This window comes from Oncorhynchus kisutch, linkage group LG22 (assembly GCF_002021735.2).
Source record: "Oncorhynchus kisutch isolate 150728-3 linkage group LG22, Okis_V2, whole genome shotgun sequence".
Lineage (NCBI taxonomy): Eukaryota > Metazoa > Chordata > Actinopteri > Salmoniformes > Salmonidae > Oncorhynchus > Oncorhynchus kisutch.
The window spans coordinates 37,817,569-37,832,709 of NC_034195.2; the positions used below are offsets into that span (position 1 = coordinate 37,817,569).

The 15,141-nt window shown below is 42.9% G+C and overlaps 1 protein-coding gene across 2 annotated transcripts in view; it reads right to left on the bottom strand.

Moving 5' to 3' along the window:
- Positions 1-4,539: 4,539 nt before the first annotated feature.
- The window catches only part of LOC109867084 (polymerase (RNA) III (DNA directed) polypeptide B), a 53,487-nt gene continuing 42,885 nt past the window's right edge, over positions 4,540-15,141 (bottom strand). For both annotated transcript variants that reach the window (XM_031801752.1, XM_020456000.2), the window contains 5 exons: positions 14,122-14,225; positions 6,750-6,916; positions 5,707-5,820; positions 5,230-5,403; positions 4,540-5,087 (listed from right to left, as the gene is read on the bottom strand). In XM_031801752.1, the coding sequence (XP_031657612.1) occupies positions 4,958-5,087; positions 5,230-5,403; positions 5,707-5,820; positions 6,750-6,916; positions 14,122-14,225 (689 nt within the window). In that variant the 3' untranslated portion in view covers positions 4,540-4,957. The remainder of the gene's footprint in view (positions 5,088-5,229; positions 5,404-5,706; positions 5,821-6,749; positions 6,917-14,121; positions 14,226-15,141) is intronic.

Below are 15,141 nucleotides of genomic sequence, written 5' to 3' on the forward strand. Positions count from 1 at the left end.
GAGTGGTGCTCAGTAAAGTGTTTAATTGGATTTTCGCCAAACATAACACTTCGTATTCAGGACAAAAAAGTGAATTGCTTTACCACATTTTCTGCAGTATTACTTTAGTGCCTTGTTGCAAATAGGATGTATGTTTTGTAATATTTTTTTTTCTGTACAGGCTTCTGTCATTTTTCCTCTGTCAATTAGGTTAATATTGTGGAGAGATTGCAATGTTGTTGCAGTTTTTTCATTTTACAGCCATTAAAACCTTGACGGATCGGTGTCCCCCCTCGCGGGACGGTTGAGCTAACGTGGGCTAATGTGATTAGCATGAGGTTGTAAGTAACAAGAACATTTCCCAGGACATAGACATATCTGATATGGGCAGAAAGGTTCAATTCTTGTTAATCTAACTGCACTGTCCAATTTACAGAACTTATAACAGTGAAATAATATTGTTGTTTTGAGGAGAGTGCACAATTATGAACTTGAAAATGTATTAATAAACCAATTAGGCACATTTGGGCAGTCTAGATACAACATTTTGAACAGAAATACAATGGTTCATTGGATCAGTCTAAAACTTTGCACATACACTGCTGCCATCTAGTGGCCAAAATATAAATTGAGCCTAACCTGGACTGATACATTATGGTCTTTCTCTTGCATTTCAAAGATGATGAAAAAAAAACTAGTTTTTTCTTTGTATTATCTTTTACCAGATCTAATGTGTTATATTCTCCTACATTAATTTCACATTTCCACAAACGTGTGGAAACACAAAAAGTGTTTCCTTTCAAATGATATCAAGAACATGCATATCCTTGCTTCAGGACCTGAGCTACAGGCAGTTAGATTTGGGTATGTCATTTTAGACCCCAAAATTTTTTTTAGGTCCGATTCTTAAGAGTTAAACTCCGTAACTGTTTTAAATTCACAATTTGGTGAAATACCTACACGGTTTCCTTCCTCTCCAGCAACTGAGTTCGGAAGGAAGCCTGTATCTTTCTAGTGACTGGGTGTATTGATACACCATCCAAAGTGTAATTAATAACTTCACCAATCTCAAAGGGATATTTAATGTCTGCTTTTGAACTTTTTTACCCATCTGCCAAAGGTGCTCTTATCATATATCCTGATGCCTAGTCACCTTACCCCTATACATATCTACCTCTATCACTCCAGTATCCCTGCACATTGTAAATATGGTGCTGGATCTGACTGACCTTGTGCTTACTAACTTTCTCATGTTCTTCTTATTTCTTATGTATTTTTAGTATTACATTGTTATTGTTGACTGCATAGTTAGGTTTAGAGCTTGCAAGGTATTTCACTGTACTTGTGCACATGACATAAAAACTTTAAACTTCTTTGCAAGGCATTGGAAAATCTCCCAGGTCTTTGTGGTTAAATCTGTGTTTGAAATTCACTGCTCGACAGAGGGTCCTTACAGATAGTTGTATGTGTGGGGTACTTGTTAAGCACATGTTAACTCCTGAACTTATTTAGGCTTGGCAAAACAAAGGGTTGGAATCGTTATTGCCTAATTCGTACTTAATTAATTTGTACAAATTTCAAAAAACACAATTTCACTTTGACATTATGGGGTATTGTGTGTAAGCCAGTAACACAAACATCTCAATTTAATAAATTTTGAATTCAGGCTGTAACACAACTGTGTCAAGGGGTGTAATACTTTCAGAAGGCACTGTATCCAGAATGATCAGGATGTGTATAGATCCAAGACACTCTAGAAGTGAGTTACAGCACAATACAGCCCTACCAAGCAAAAGGCTTGCTCATAGCGTGGAACTGAGAAGATTTTATTTTACTGCTTACTGCTAACATCAATCAATCAATCAATCAATCAATCAAATTTATTTATAAAGCCCTTCTTACATCAGCTGATGTCACAAAGTGCTGTACAAAAACCCAGCCTAAAACCTCAAACAGCAAGCAATGCACGTGTAGAAGCACGGTGGCTTGGAAAAACTCCCTAGAAAGGCCAGAACCTAGGAAGAAACCTAGAGAGGAACCAGGCTATGAGGGGTGGCCAGTCCTCTTCTGGCTGTGCCAGGTGGAGATTATAACAGAACATGGCCAAGACATTCAAATGCTCATAGATGACCAGCAAGGTCAAATAATAATAATCACAGTGTTTGTAGAGGGTGCAACAGGTCAGCACCTCAGGAGTAAATGTCAGTTGGCTTTTCATAGCAGATCATTCAGAGTATCTCTACCGCTCCTGCTGTCTCTAGACAGTTGAAAACAGCAGGTCTGGGACAGGTAGCATGTCCGGTGAACAGGTCAGGGTTCCATAGCTGCAGGCAGAACAGTTGAAACTGGAGCAGAAGCACAACCAGGTGGACTGGGGACAGCAAGGAGTCATCAGGCCAGGTAGTCATGAGGCATGGTCCTAGGGCTCAGGTCATCAGAGAGAGAGAAAGAAAGAGAGAAAAAATAGAGAATTAGAGAGAGCATACTTAAATTCACATAGGACACCGGATAGACAGGAGAAATATTCCAGATATAACAGATTGACCCTAGCCCCCCGACACAAACTATTGCAGCATAAATACTGGAGGCTGAGACAGGAAGGGTCGGGAGACACTGTGGCCCCATCGGACGATACCCCCATTTTCCAAAACACAACAGAGGCAGGATACTTGGCCACATGATTAAGCATACAATTTAATGTAGCAAAAAATACATTAACTAATTTTTGACCAAATGAGCAGTAACTGCCTTTTTGCTTGGTAAGGCAAAATAGTACATGACGCAAAACTGCTAAACATAACATTGGTATAACAGTATTACAGGTTGGGCTACTAAAGAAACCCGTTATCTAACCAATGTATGTGTGTATTTATAGTTGGCATTCAAATCACAGCCTTTAATGTTAGGCAGGTTTCCATCCAACTGGAGACAGATTTTCATGCGAATATTCTAAAAACAATATCCTGATATGTAATACCCCTGTCTGTTAGGTTTATGTACTCTTGTTTGTATATTTCTGTTTTTTTGTTGTATTTGTTGTGTTCATAACAACAACAAAAAAATCCGCATTTTCCCACCAGAGATGTTTCAATCAAATTGACTTGTTGCAGATAAAACTGTGTGTGATGACGTAGTGCACATAAAAATACCATTTGCGGTCACAAAAAATAAAGTTAAATGAGTTTCCATCGCATTTTCAACTCTGATGGTTTAAAAAAAAAACACGTTGTGTTATTTGCACACTTCGGTATTGGCACGTGTGGTCTAGCCAACAGCGCACATTTTGCCTACATAATGAGATGATGTACTAAAGAGCGAGATTATTTGTATTTATCAAACGGCAACCAAGCATTATGATCATGTCACTAGAACAAGACTCTCGATATTTATTGGAAATGAGTATCAAACTCATCACATGGCACTTTCACCACCCAGTGAAGTGCATTATGTATTTAATCTGCAGCCTAATGAAGTGCATGCTTTCCTGATTTACTTCAATATAATGGCAATTATATCAATATTTTTCCCATAATTCATTTTACCGACACAAAAATATCCCACCTTGTCGACAATACAAAATACGCTAGACATTTGGAAAGTTTACCATACATTTTTCGGTTTCCATCAGACCGGTCATGACATTTTATCCGACAAATAGACTACTTTACTCGCGTAAAAAGGTTGGCTGGAAACCTGTTTGAGAGATGATCTGCTCGGTCAACAGTTTGCCTGCTGATAGAATAGGAACTGGACCAATACATCTGTAAATAACTAATTAGTTAACGTTATAACCGCCTAATTAAGGTGTCTTCAACATCCTAACACAACATCAAACGAGCCCAGAGACTCCCATTGAGTTGGTCACGGTAAACTACAGCCCTAAATGAGGATCTAATTAATTTAGTAAAAAAGGAACAAGAAGGCGGAGTCTTGTCTCCCCCTAGGCGGACATCCTTTTCCCATCCAGCCCTTTACTGGCTCTTTAGAGCCTCATTAGCTAGGACAGGTGCAGCCACCCTCTCTACACTCCTCGCCGTCCTATTGATGTGCGCTGCTTTTGTCCAATCAAAAAGCTTCAATTCAACTTTGTGGGTGGGGTAAACTTTAAACGGTGTATATGTTAGTGGTGTTAAAGCTTTGCATTGAAACCGGATGACACAAAATAGTCAATGTATTGCTGTGTTGTTAATAAGAGAAGGACAATAGGCTTCTTTAGTGTTCACACTGAACACATCCTCAGTGGTGTCTGGTATTCAGTGTCAAACTCATCTACCCATACACATTGGGTCATCCTGTGTCAAATGTAAATATCCTCACATTTGCTATCATTAGTCATAGAATACTGCTAAATGACAACCCATTTCTTATGTTCCTTATCTTAAGGAGATTATTGCCCATATTTTACCATTCAAAACTACCCGTAATCAAAGAGAGAAACTTCAAAATGTAATGTCCAACATCCCATTCAAGAAGAGTTTGGTTCCTGTATATTTTAACAATGTCTCCAACTATTTGAAAGGATGATCGGAGGTCCACAATAAAAATACAAAGTGAAACAAATCCTGAAATAATATTTGTTTATTAATTACACAACAAAACAAGAGTCAAAAAAGTACAAATGTAGCTAAACATGCATTCAAAACTCTTGAAATGTTTTAGAAATATTAAAACACTAAAAAATGTCAAACAAAAGCAAACCAAAATGTATTCCAGTAGCCAATATTTTTCTGTTCTGCAAACAAAAACGAGTGCTTCTTGTATGCTTTTACATTAACTCATTTTCTGACATACTGTAGCCATTCCATTATTGTAACAGTGCTATAGTATTTCCTGCTTCATTATATTGACAGTTGTCAATTTGGATAATCAATGCCGCTTGTTGTTGTCCGTCTCTTTTCTAGCTCCACCCTCCAACAGTCAGCTCCCTCCCCCTCTGTGTCAAACTCGGTATGTGGTAGCAATATGCCTGGGGACAAGGTTACTCGTTGTAGCGTGCCAGTTTGAGGCGGGGAATGATGTTCATGGACTGCAGCTCCTGGAAGAGCAGTTTGCAGGCGTAGGGTATCCGTAACGAGGACACGTGACAGGAGGACTTACAGTAGTGGCACCTGGAGACACACATATCAAATACTTTATTGGTTGTAAGCAGTTAAATCTGCAGCTACAATACAAGGAAACAGATCCTTGGCATCAACGTCAAGTCTGACGACTATTATACAGAATCACAGACGGACCAAAAAGGACACTCACCACCCGGAGTATCCCAGCAGGCCACACTGACCGCACACGTCCACCTCAAAGGCGTCACTGGAAATCATGAGGCGCTCCAGCAGCAACATGCTGGCACCGTAGCCAATCAGACAGTCACGTTCCATCTCCCCCAGACGTAGGCCTCCGTCTCTAGAGCGCCCCTCCGTGGGCTGTCTGAGGTGAACAGCAGCATTTGACACGGCAGGTAAGATGGGGGGGGGGGGGGGGTGTATTGGGTCAGGTATGGCTCATGGATTACTTTCTGTACTTAGTGGACAAATTATTTTAAAGTTTCAATATGACAGAGTACAAAACTGTAATATTAGATAGGGGAGGTATCATACAAACACAACCAAGTAGACATTTTGGAGTCTATGGTATTACTCCATCACCAACCATTTGAAAAAAGGTGCCAAAATGGCATCCTGAGTGAAAGTTATACAGAGTTTGGCTATAACTTTTTTGGATTTATCTTACCTGGTGAGCACAGCTCGGGGGCCGCGGGCTCTGGCGTGCATCTTGTCCAGCACCATGTGCTTTAGTTTCTGATAATACACAGGTCCAAAGTAGATATAGGCCTCAATTGGCTCTCTGAGGGAGAGAACAACCCATCAAATTCTGGGACTTCACAGACAGCGCAGTGTTTCTCAATCCTAACCCCTGGGGACCCAAACAGGTGCACATTTTGTTTTTGCCAAGACACCGGATTCAAATCAAAGACCTGATGAGTTGAATCAACTGTGTTAGTGCTAGTGAAAAAAATACAATGTATACCCCCGTTTGGGTCCCCATGACCAGGATTGAAAAAACAGAGCTAGAGAATGGCTATAATAGCGGACACTCAGTGGACAGTTTATTAGGTACACCCATCTCATACTGGGCCGGCAGACCACTTTTGTTCTGCGCCATTATGTGGCCTGCCTGTCAGCTTGCACGATTCTTGCCATTCACCTTCGACCTCTTATCAACAAGCTGTTTTCACCCACAGGACTGCTGCTGACTAGATGTTTTTTTGTTTGTCGCACCATTGTCGGTAAACCCTAAACACTGTCGTGAGTGAAAAGCACAGGAGGCTGGCCGTTTCTGAGATACTGGAACCAGCGCGCCTGGCACCGACGATCATACCAAGCTCAAAGTCGCTAAGGTCACTCGTTTTGACCATTCTAACGCTCAATCGAACAGTAACGGAATTCCTCGATGCCTGTCTGCCTGCTTTATACAGCAAGCCACAGCCACCTGACTCACTGTATGTAGGAGCGAACCATTTTTCATGAAAGGGGTGGTCTGCCTAATAAAGTGAATAATACTGTTAAATCAGTGGATACAGAAGTCATGTTCGCAGCCATGCTGTAATGCTCATACATGATGTATACATTGATAAATACAACTAGCCTGGTTAAACCAGACTGAACAATGGACTAACCATTGTTTCACTTCTTGTATCAAACAGTACAATTTACCAGGCTAACATACACTCATCCATTCCATGTCTCCTACTCAAAACATGTCTGTGTGTTTACCCAGTGATGCCCGAGGTGACGTAATCCTTGCCCTGGTAGTTGTACCCATAGCGGATCAGGTCCTCGCACACGTCCTTTACCTTGCTGCCCCCGAAGGCCGTGCCGTAGTGGAACCTCCCGTCCATCACCCCCGCTTTACCAGCCAGTAGCTCAATCAGCTTCCCCACCTGGTGGAGGAGATTGGTGCCTAATGAATAGGACCCAAACAGGGCAAAAAAAACTGACTGAAAATGGGAGGGACTACCTGAACTTGTCCAATAAGGAATGCTAATTTTCGAAACATTTTGCTACGGTGTACCCTAATGAATACAACTTGTCTCATCACAATCATTTCAAGACAGTACATAAACTCAGCAAAAAAATAAACATCCCTTTTCAGGACACGGTCTTTCAAAGATAATTCATAAAAATCCAAATAACTTCAGATCTTCATTGTAAAATGTTTAAACACTATTTCCCATGCTTGTTCAACGAACCATAAACAATTAATGAACATGCACCTGTGGAACGGTCGTTAAGACGGTAGGCAATTAAGGTCACAGTTCTGAAAACTTAGGACACTAAAGAGGCTTTTCGACTGACTCTGAAAAACACCAAAAAGAAAGATGCCCAGGGTCCCTGCTCATCTGCGTGAATGTGCCTTAGACATGCTGCAAGGAGGCATGCAGATGTGGCCAGGGCAATAAATTGCAATGTCCGTACTGTGAGCACTTTTAGCGCCCTGTAGCGCCTAAGACAGCGTTACAGGGAGACAGGACGGACAGCTGATCGTCCTCGCAGTGGCAGACCACGTGTAACACCTGCACAGGATTGGTACATCCAAACATCACACCTGCGAGACAGGTACAGGATGGCAACAACAGGAATGCATTATCCCTCCAGCAGTGCTCAGACTGTCTGCAATAGGCTGGACTGAGGGCTTGTAGGCCTGTTGTAAGGCAGGTCCTCACCAGACATCACCGGCAAAAATGTTGCCTATGGGCACAAACCCACAGTCGCTGGACCAGACAGGACTGGCTAAAAGTGCTGACGAGTCACGGTTTTGTCTCACCAGGGGTGATGGTCGGATTCATGTTTATCGTCGAAGGAACGAGCATTACACGAGGCCTGTACTCTGGAGCGGGAGGGTCCGTCATGGTCTGGAGCGGTGTGTCACAGCATCATCGGACTGAGCTTGTTGTCATTGCAGGCAATCTCATGTGGTACCCTTCCTGCAAGCTCATTCTGACATGACCCGCCAGAATGACAATGCCACCAGCCATACTCATTCTGTGCGTGATTTCAAGCAAGACAGGAACGTCAGTGTTCTGCCATGGCCAGCGAAGAGTCCGGATCTCAATCCCATTGAGCACGTCTGGGACCTGTTGGATCAGAGGGTGAGGGCTAGGGCCATTCGCCCTAGAAATGTCCTGGAACTTGCAGGTGCCTTGGTGGAAGAGTGGGGTAACATCTCACAGCAAGAACTGGCAAATCTGGTGCAGTCCATGGGGAGGAGATGCGCTGCAGTACTTAATGCAGCTGGTGGCCACACCAGATACCAACTGGTACTTTTGATTTTGATCCCGCCACTTGTTCAGGGATACATTCCATTTCTGTTAGTCACATGTCTGTGGAACTTGTTCAGTTTGTGTCTCAGTTGTTGAATCTTATGTTCATACAAATATGTTTACGTTAAGTTTGCTGAAAATAAACACAGTTGACAGTGAGAGGATGTTTCATGATGATAATGAACACAACTGTTTAAGATTAGATAAAAGAGCAATAACAGTTGTGTTGTAGAGCATTTACTGTTACAGGCCTACAGGTTCAGTGGTTTATGTCCTTATTTTAATGAGACCAATTTAGAACTGGCTAACCAGTGTGCATTCTCTAGCTAATCAATAACTTTGATTGATTAATTAAGGGCCAGAGAGAAACAAAAACCCAGCAGGAGTGTGGCTGTTGTGGGATGTGCAGAGCAGTAGCTACCACTAAGGTCACAGGCAGACGGACCCTCTGACCTCTAACTTTAGCACATGTGATCATCCTCGCCGGCCAACCATTGATGTGTCCATGTCCATGACAACGCTAGCCAATGATAAGGGACTACTGTCAACAAGGCAGATCAAATTAAACTGTATATAAAACAAATGTAAACAGAGACAGTGTAAGTGCTTAATTCAAGTTCTCTAATTCGCTTGACACCCAAAAAAACATGCCTGATATTCCAAGAATTGATTAGTGTTGGGCCAGCCTGGGTTTAGTTTTTGGTGTGATTAACATTGTAGCCAATATAGACCATGGCAATTGCTGTGGCGAGTGAGAAGCGCATCTGTATCGCTCACAGAACTAGAATAAGAAACACTTTCTTTGATCGTTCTCTCTATCCCCTCTGCTCTGATAGACATGAGCCTGCAACTTTCATCCCTCCAATGTTACACGTAATTTATTTCCTTATAGAATCATAGCCGTGGGAAGGGTGCTGGAGGTGCCCCAGCATGCTTGATAAATTGAAATGCATTTGCCAAAGTTAGAATTACTGCTGTCTGTTCAGAAAGAAATTCAATAATGCTTCTTAAAAAAATGGCCCAGCTGTGGATTGTGTTTAGCCCAATAACAAGGCATAGCCTAGTTGGCAACGGGCACCAAATCTGTCAGTGTCAAATGACGATGGGGCCGAAAAACATGGCTGACGTTTTACATTCTCCCAACCAAGTGTGCTATTTTGTTAGTTTTTTAGCACAACTTATTTTTTAACTTATTATGTACATAATGTTGCTGCTACCGTTTCTTATGAACGAAAATAACTTATGGACATCAGAACAGCGATTACTCACCGCGGACTGGAAAAAAAAGTTTTCCTTTAACGAGTCCGACGAGAAGGATATCCTGCTTTCACGGGAACAGGCCCAGATACCCGCCTTTTGCATGAAGAAAAGATTGAGGAAAGGGGGAGCAGATCGGGCAGCCTCCTGAGAATCTGGAGGCGAGCGAGTAAACTCCCACTGCCACCCGTTCTTCTTGCTAACGTGCAATCATTGGAAAATCAAACGTATGACCTACGATTAAGATTATCCTACCAACGGGATATTAAAAACTAACATCTTATGTTCCCCTGAGACGTGGCTGAATGAAGATGCAGACAATAAAGCTAGCAGGATTTTCCATGCACCGGCAGAAGTGTGGGTGTGCGTGTGCATTTGTCAATAACAGCTGGTGTGCAATGTCTAATATTAAAGAAGTTTAAGGTATTGCTCGCCTGAGGAAGAGTACCTTCTGATAAGCTGTAGACCACACTGTCTATATTATTCGTAGCAGTCTACTTACCGCCACAGAACGAAGCTGGCACTAAGACCGCTCTCAACCAACTCTACAAGGCCAAAAGTAAACAAGAAAATGCTCACGCAGAAGTGGCGGTCCTAGTGGCCAGAGACTTTAATGCAGGCAAACTTAAATCAGTTTTACCACAATTTTACCAGCATGTCACATGTGCAACCATAGAAAAATTCAAGCCTAGACCCCCCCCCCACCCTCCATTTGGCAAATCTGACCATAATTCTATCCTCCCGATTCCAGCTTTTAAGCAAAAACTAAAGCAGGAAGAACCAGTGACTCGCTCAATACGGAAGTGGTCAGATGACAGATGCTACATTACAGGACTGTTTCGCAAGCACAGACTGGAATATGTTCCTGGATTCATCCAATGGCATTGAGGAGTACATCACCTCGGTCATCGGCTTCATCAATAAGTGCATTGACGACATCATCCCCACAGTCACTGTACATACATATACCAACCAGAAGGCATGTATTACAGGCAACATCCGCACCGCGTTAAAGGCTAGACCTAACGCTTTCAAGGAGTGGGAGACTAATTGAGACGCTTATAAGAAATCCCGCTATGCCCTCAGATGAACCATCAAACAAGCAAAGCATCAATACAGGATAAAGATTGAATCCGACTACACCGGCGCTGACGAGGCTTGAAAACGATTACGGACTACAAAGGGAAACCCAGAAATGAGCTGCCCACTGACGCCAGCCTACAAGACAACCAAAATGCCTTTTATGCTTGCTTAGTGGCAAGTTACACTGAAGCATGCACGAGAGCACCAGCTGTTCTGGATAACTGTGTGATAACGCTCAACTTTCAAAGCCGCTGGGCCAGACGGATTACCAGGACATGTACTCAAAGCATGCACGGAACAACTGTCAAGAGTCTTCATTTACATTTTCAACCTCTCCCTTACCGAGTCTGTAATGCCTACATGTTTCAAGCAGACCACCATAGTCCCTGTGCCCAAGGAAGCGAAGGTAACCTGCCTAAATGATTACCACCCCATGGCACTCACATCAGTAGCCATTAAGTGCTTTGAAAGGCTGGTCATGGCTCACATCAACAGCATCCTCCCGGACACCATAGACCCACTCCAATTCGCATACCGCCCCAACAGATCCACAGATGACGCAATCTCAATCGCACCCCACACTGCCCTTTCTCACCTGGACAAAAGGAACACCTATGTGAGAATGCTGTTCATTGACTACAGCTCAGCATTCAACACCATAGTGCCCATGAAGCTCATCACTAAGCTAAGGACTCTGGGACTAAACACCTCCCTCTGCAACTGGATCCTGGACTTTGACGGGCCGCACCCAGGTGGTAAGAGTAGGCAACAACACGTCTGCCACGCTGACCCTTAACACCGGGGCCCCTCAGTGGTGTGTACTCAGCCTGATCACTGACAATGATGAGATGGCCTATAGGGAGGTCAGAGAACTGGCAGTGTGGTGCCAGGACAACAACCTCTCCCTCAATGTGAGCAAGACAAAGGAGCCGATCGTGGACTACAGGAAAAGACGGGCTGAACAGGCCCCCATTGACATCGACGGGCTGTAGTGGAGCAGGTCAAGAGTTAAGTAACTTGGTGTCCACATCACCAACGAACTATCATGGTCCAAACACACCAAGACAGTCGTGAAGAGGGCACGGGAAAACCTTTTCCCCCTCAGGAAACTGAAAAAATTTGAGGATCTGGGGACCCATGTAAAAAGGTTCTACAGCTGCACCATCGAGAGCATCCTGACCGTTTGCGTCACCGCCTGGTACGGCAACTGCTCGGCATCTGACCTTAAGGTACCACAGAGGGTAGTGCGAACGGCCCAGTACATCACTGGGGCCAATGTTCCTGCCATCCAGGACCTAAATAATAGGCGGTATCAGAGGAAAGCCCATAAAATTGTCAGAGACTCCAGTCACCCAAGTTAGACTGTTCTCACTGCTACCGCAGGTTCCGGAGTGCCAAGTCTAAGACGACGAGGCTCCTCAAAAGCTTCTATCCCCAAGCCATAAGACTGCTGAACAATTAATAAAAATCACCACCGGACAATTTACATCGACCCAAACCAACCCCTTTGTGCACTGCTGCTACTCGCAGTTTGCTTGTCATCTATGCATAGTCACTTCACCCCCACCTACATGTAATCTCAACTAGCCTGTACCCCCGCACACTGACTTGGTACCGGTGCCCCCTGCATATAGCCTCATTATTGTTCTTCTTAATTGTGTTACTTTTATTTTAGTCTTCTTGGCAAAAAAATGTTTTACCAACAGTGCAGTTCAAGAAGAGTTAAGGGCTTGTAAGTAAGCATTTCATGGTGAAGTCTACACTTGTTGTATTCGGCGCATGTGACAAATAAAGTTTGATCTGAATTGAACAGCATGCAGACAAAAACAGGCCTTTTGCAATATTTCAAATACAGGTTGGGAAGCAAATGGATCCTACTGAAAAAACTAAAATCGGTCTTTAAGCTACCAAGACAGAAGCTTCTTCCAACTTCCAAATAGGTCTATTGAGAGAACAGCATTATTTTACAAAGTAAAACAAGAGAAGCTTTTGGCACAAGCGAATTGGCCATCACTGGTGAGTGAGCTGCGCATCATTGGGTGAGTCAGTGAAACTGGAACTGAAATGTCCTCTTCATATTGTACAATATTTCTGTCTTTACACACCTAGACTATTGATGGATTCAAGACAAGGTTGTTTTTGTTGATCTCAGATTGTCAGTGTTAATGTAGCCTATAATTTCAATCACTTGAGGTATTAAAAAATATTCTGCTCAAGTCTCCAGTCTTCTAAAATGATGTAGAATTGCATGAAATGCGTTTCTCCAGAAAACCGTCCTCTGCAAAACATGCTGCAGGCCGGCCTCGACAACAGGCTCAAACACTACTAACCTCTTACCACCTACGCAATAATCATGTGAAATGTAGTCGAGTGCTCAAAACAAACCCCCGCGGCACACTATATGGAAAATAATAACGAAGATGGAAGGCGATAACAGCTGCCATTACAATTTACATCTGCAAAGACATGGCCCCAATTTACACGGTCGAGAAATAGGAGTTTCGTGAGTTGGTGGCAACACTCGACCCAAGGTACCAAATTGATATGGGACACGTATTAATGCCAAAATAACATGTAAGCTCCCAGAAATAAATATTTTTTAGGCCTCTATTTTGTTTGCAACTATAGTTGAAGTGTTTATTTACCTTAGATTTTATACATTAATATTGTTACATGCTTAATTGAAAATTTGCAAATGTTCTAAATAAAAGGAGAAGTACCCTTTATTTGTTGAGTATAATTCAACATGTAATAAGAAAAAGGCCTTTACGTGTGGTCCTTAAAAACATACTATTTATTCATTGAATTTACAGAAAATGTGCTATATCGTGATATGCATTGTTATCGGGATATGAGATTTGGGCCATATCGCCTAGCCCTATAGTGAACAGTAAGATTGACAACAGTAAGCAGACAATGGACGTTATTTTTAAAATTTAACTAGGCAAGTCAGTTCTTATTTACAATGGCGGCCTATCCCGGCGACACTGGGCCAATTGTGCGCCACCCTATGGGACCACCCAAATGACGTCCGGAAGTGATATAGCCTGGATTGAAACCAGGGACCGTAGCGACGCCTCCTGCACTGAGATGCAGTGCCTCATATCGCTGCACCACTCGGGATTCCAAACCCAGCCAATGGACATGTGTTCTGGAGGCCAATGATACTCCAGCCAATAGAGTAGGGGGAATAATGAGCACTTTGTCTCAAAAAAGGGCCAATTGAAACTTGTGAAGAATGAGAGTTGGGCTTCTGCTTGTGTATCAAAGAAATTAAGTGGAGAAAGTGAGTGAGAGCTGTCGAAGGCTTTGGGGGCTAGGTTTTAAACTATAAACTCTTAACAAAACAATTCATTTTTCACACAAGTTAAAAGCCAGGTGAACCTTGGGATATTTTGACATTTCACATTCAGTTCCCATGAGTGGGTCCTTGTATCCCCCAAAGCAAATAATAGGTGATGTTGAATTGTGTGGTGGTACCGTACCGTCATTCTGGAGGGGTAGCCGTGCGGGTTCATGATGATATCAGGGCAGATGCCCGAGTCACAGAAGGGCATGTCCTCCTGAGGAACGATAAGGCCACATACACCTGTCACAAACCACAGAGAGGGAGATAGAGTTAGAGGCCTAAATGTAGGTACAGATTATACTGGATATTTAGCATAAGCATATCAGCATTTTTAATGCGTGGATGAAAAGTACACACTGTAATCAATAAGATATGCTATAGTGAGTGAGTGAAGTGAGCTTGCAATGCTGAAGTGTCTTTATACGCTTTAAGTCCATTTCAAGAGTTTCTAGCCACGTCTCTGAAGCGTTTAATTGCCAGTGGCTTGCGCTTTTAATTTATGCCTCAGATTACTGCTTCTAGCGAAGAATGCTAAAAACACCAATAACCAAAGAAAAACATGACACTTGCAGGGTAGTTCCACGCTAACCGTTACCCCCAGTGCAACATACACTTCCATGCTGCTGTGGTCTGGTGGGGCCTTCTTTAAAGTCACATGTGAGAAGGGCTCCAGACCACCAGTAGCTGCCTGGGACTGGAGGCCTTAAGTGTGAGTGTAAATGTTTGCCCAGGGACCAAGGCACCATTCCTTACCTGGCCAGAGCAAACAGATTGTAGGCCCATTTAAAAAAATAAAATAAAAAAATAAAAAGTGTGAGAAGAAGAGCATGAGCAGGAAGTGGAGAAGTGCTTAACCTGACGGTGAGACCAGGATTACACACACAGCTTTGTTAGTCCAGCCCAGAGAGGAAGTGGAGAGGGATCAACTCAACAGGACATAAAAAAAAAAAAAAGGACCGGTTGTTCTCTAGATGGGGAATGACACGGCCTGGTTCAAAACGTCACTTAAACAAATGTTCCTGTAGTTGTGTGTATTATACGTGAGGATAACAAAACAAAGTTAGAATATTACATAAAACAGAAATGCCTTCAACCCATTTCCCTGGAGTGACATATATCATTAAGATGTGGAGCAGTCATTCACTAGTGCATGAGA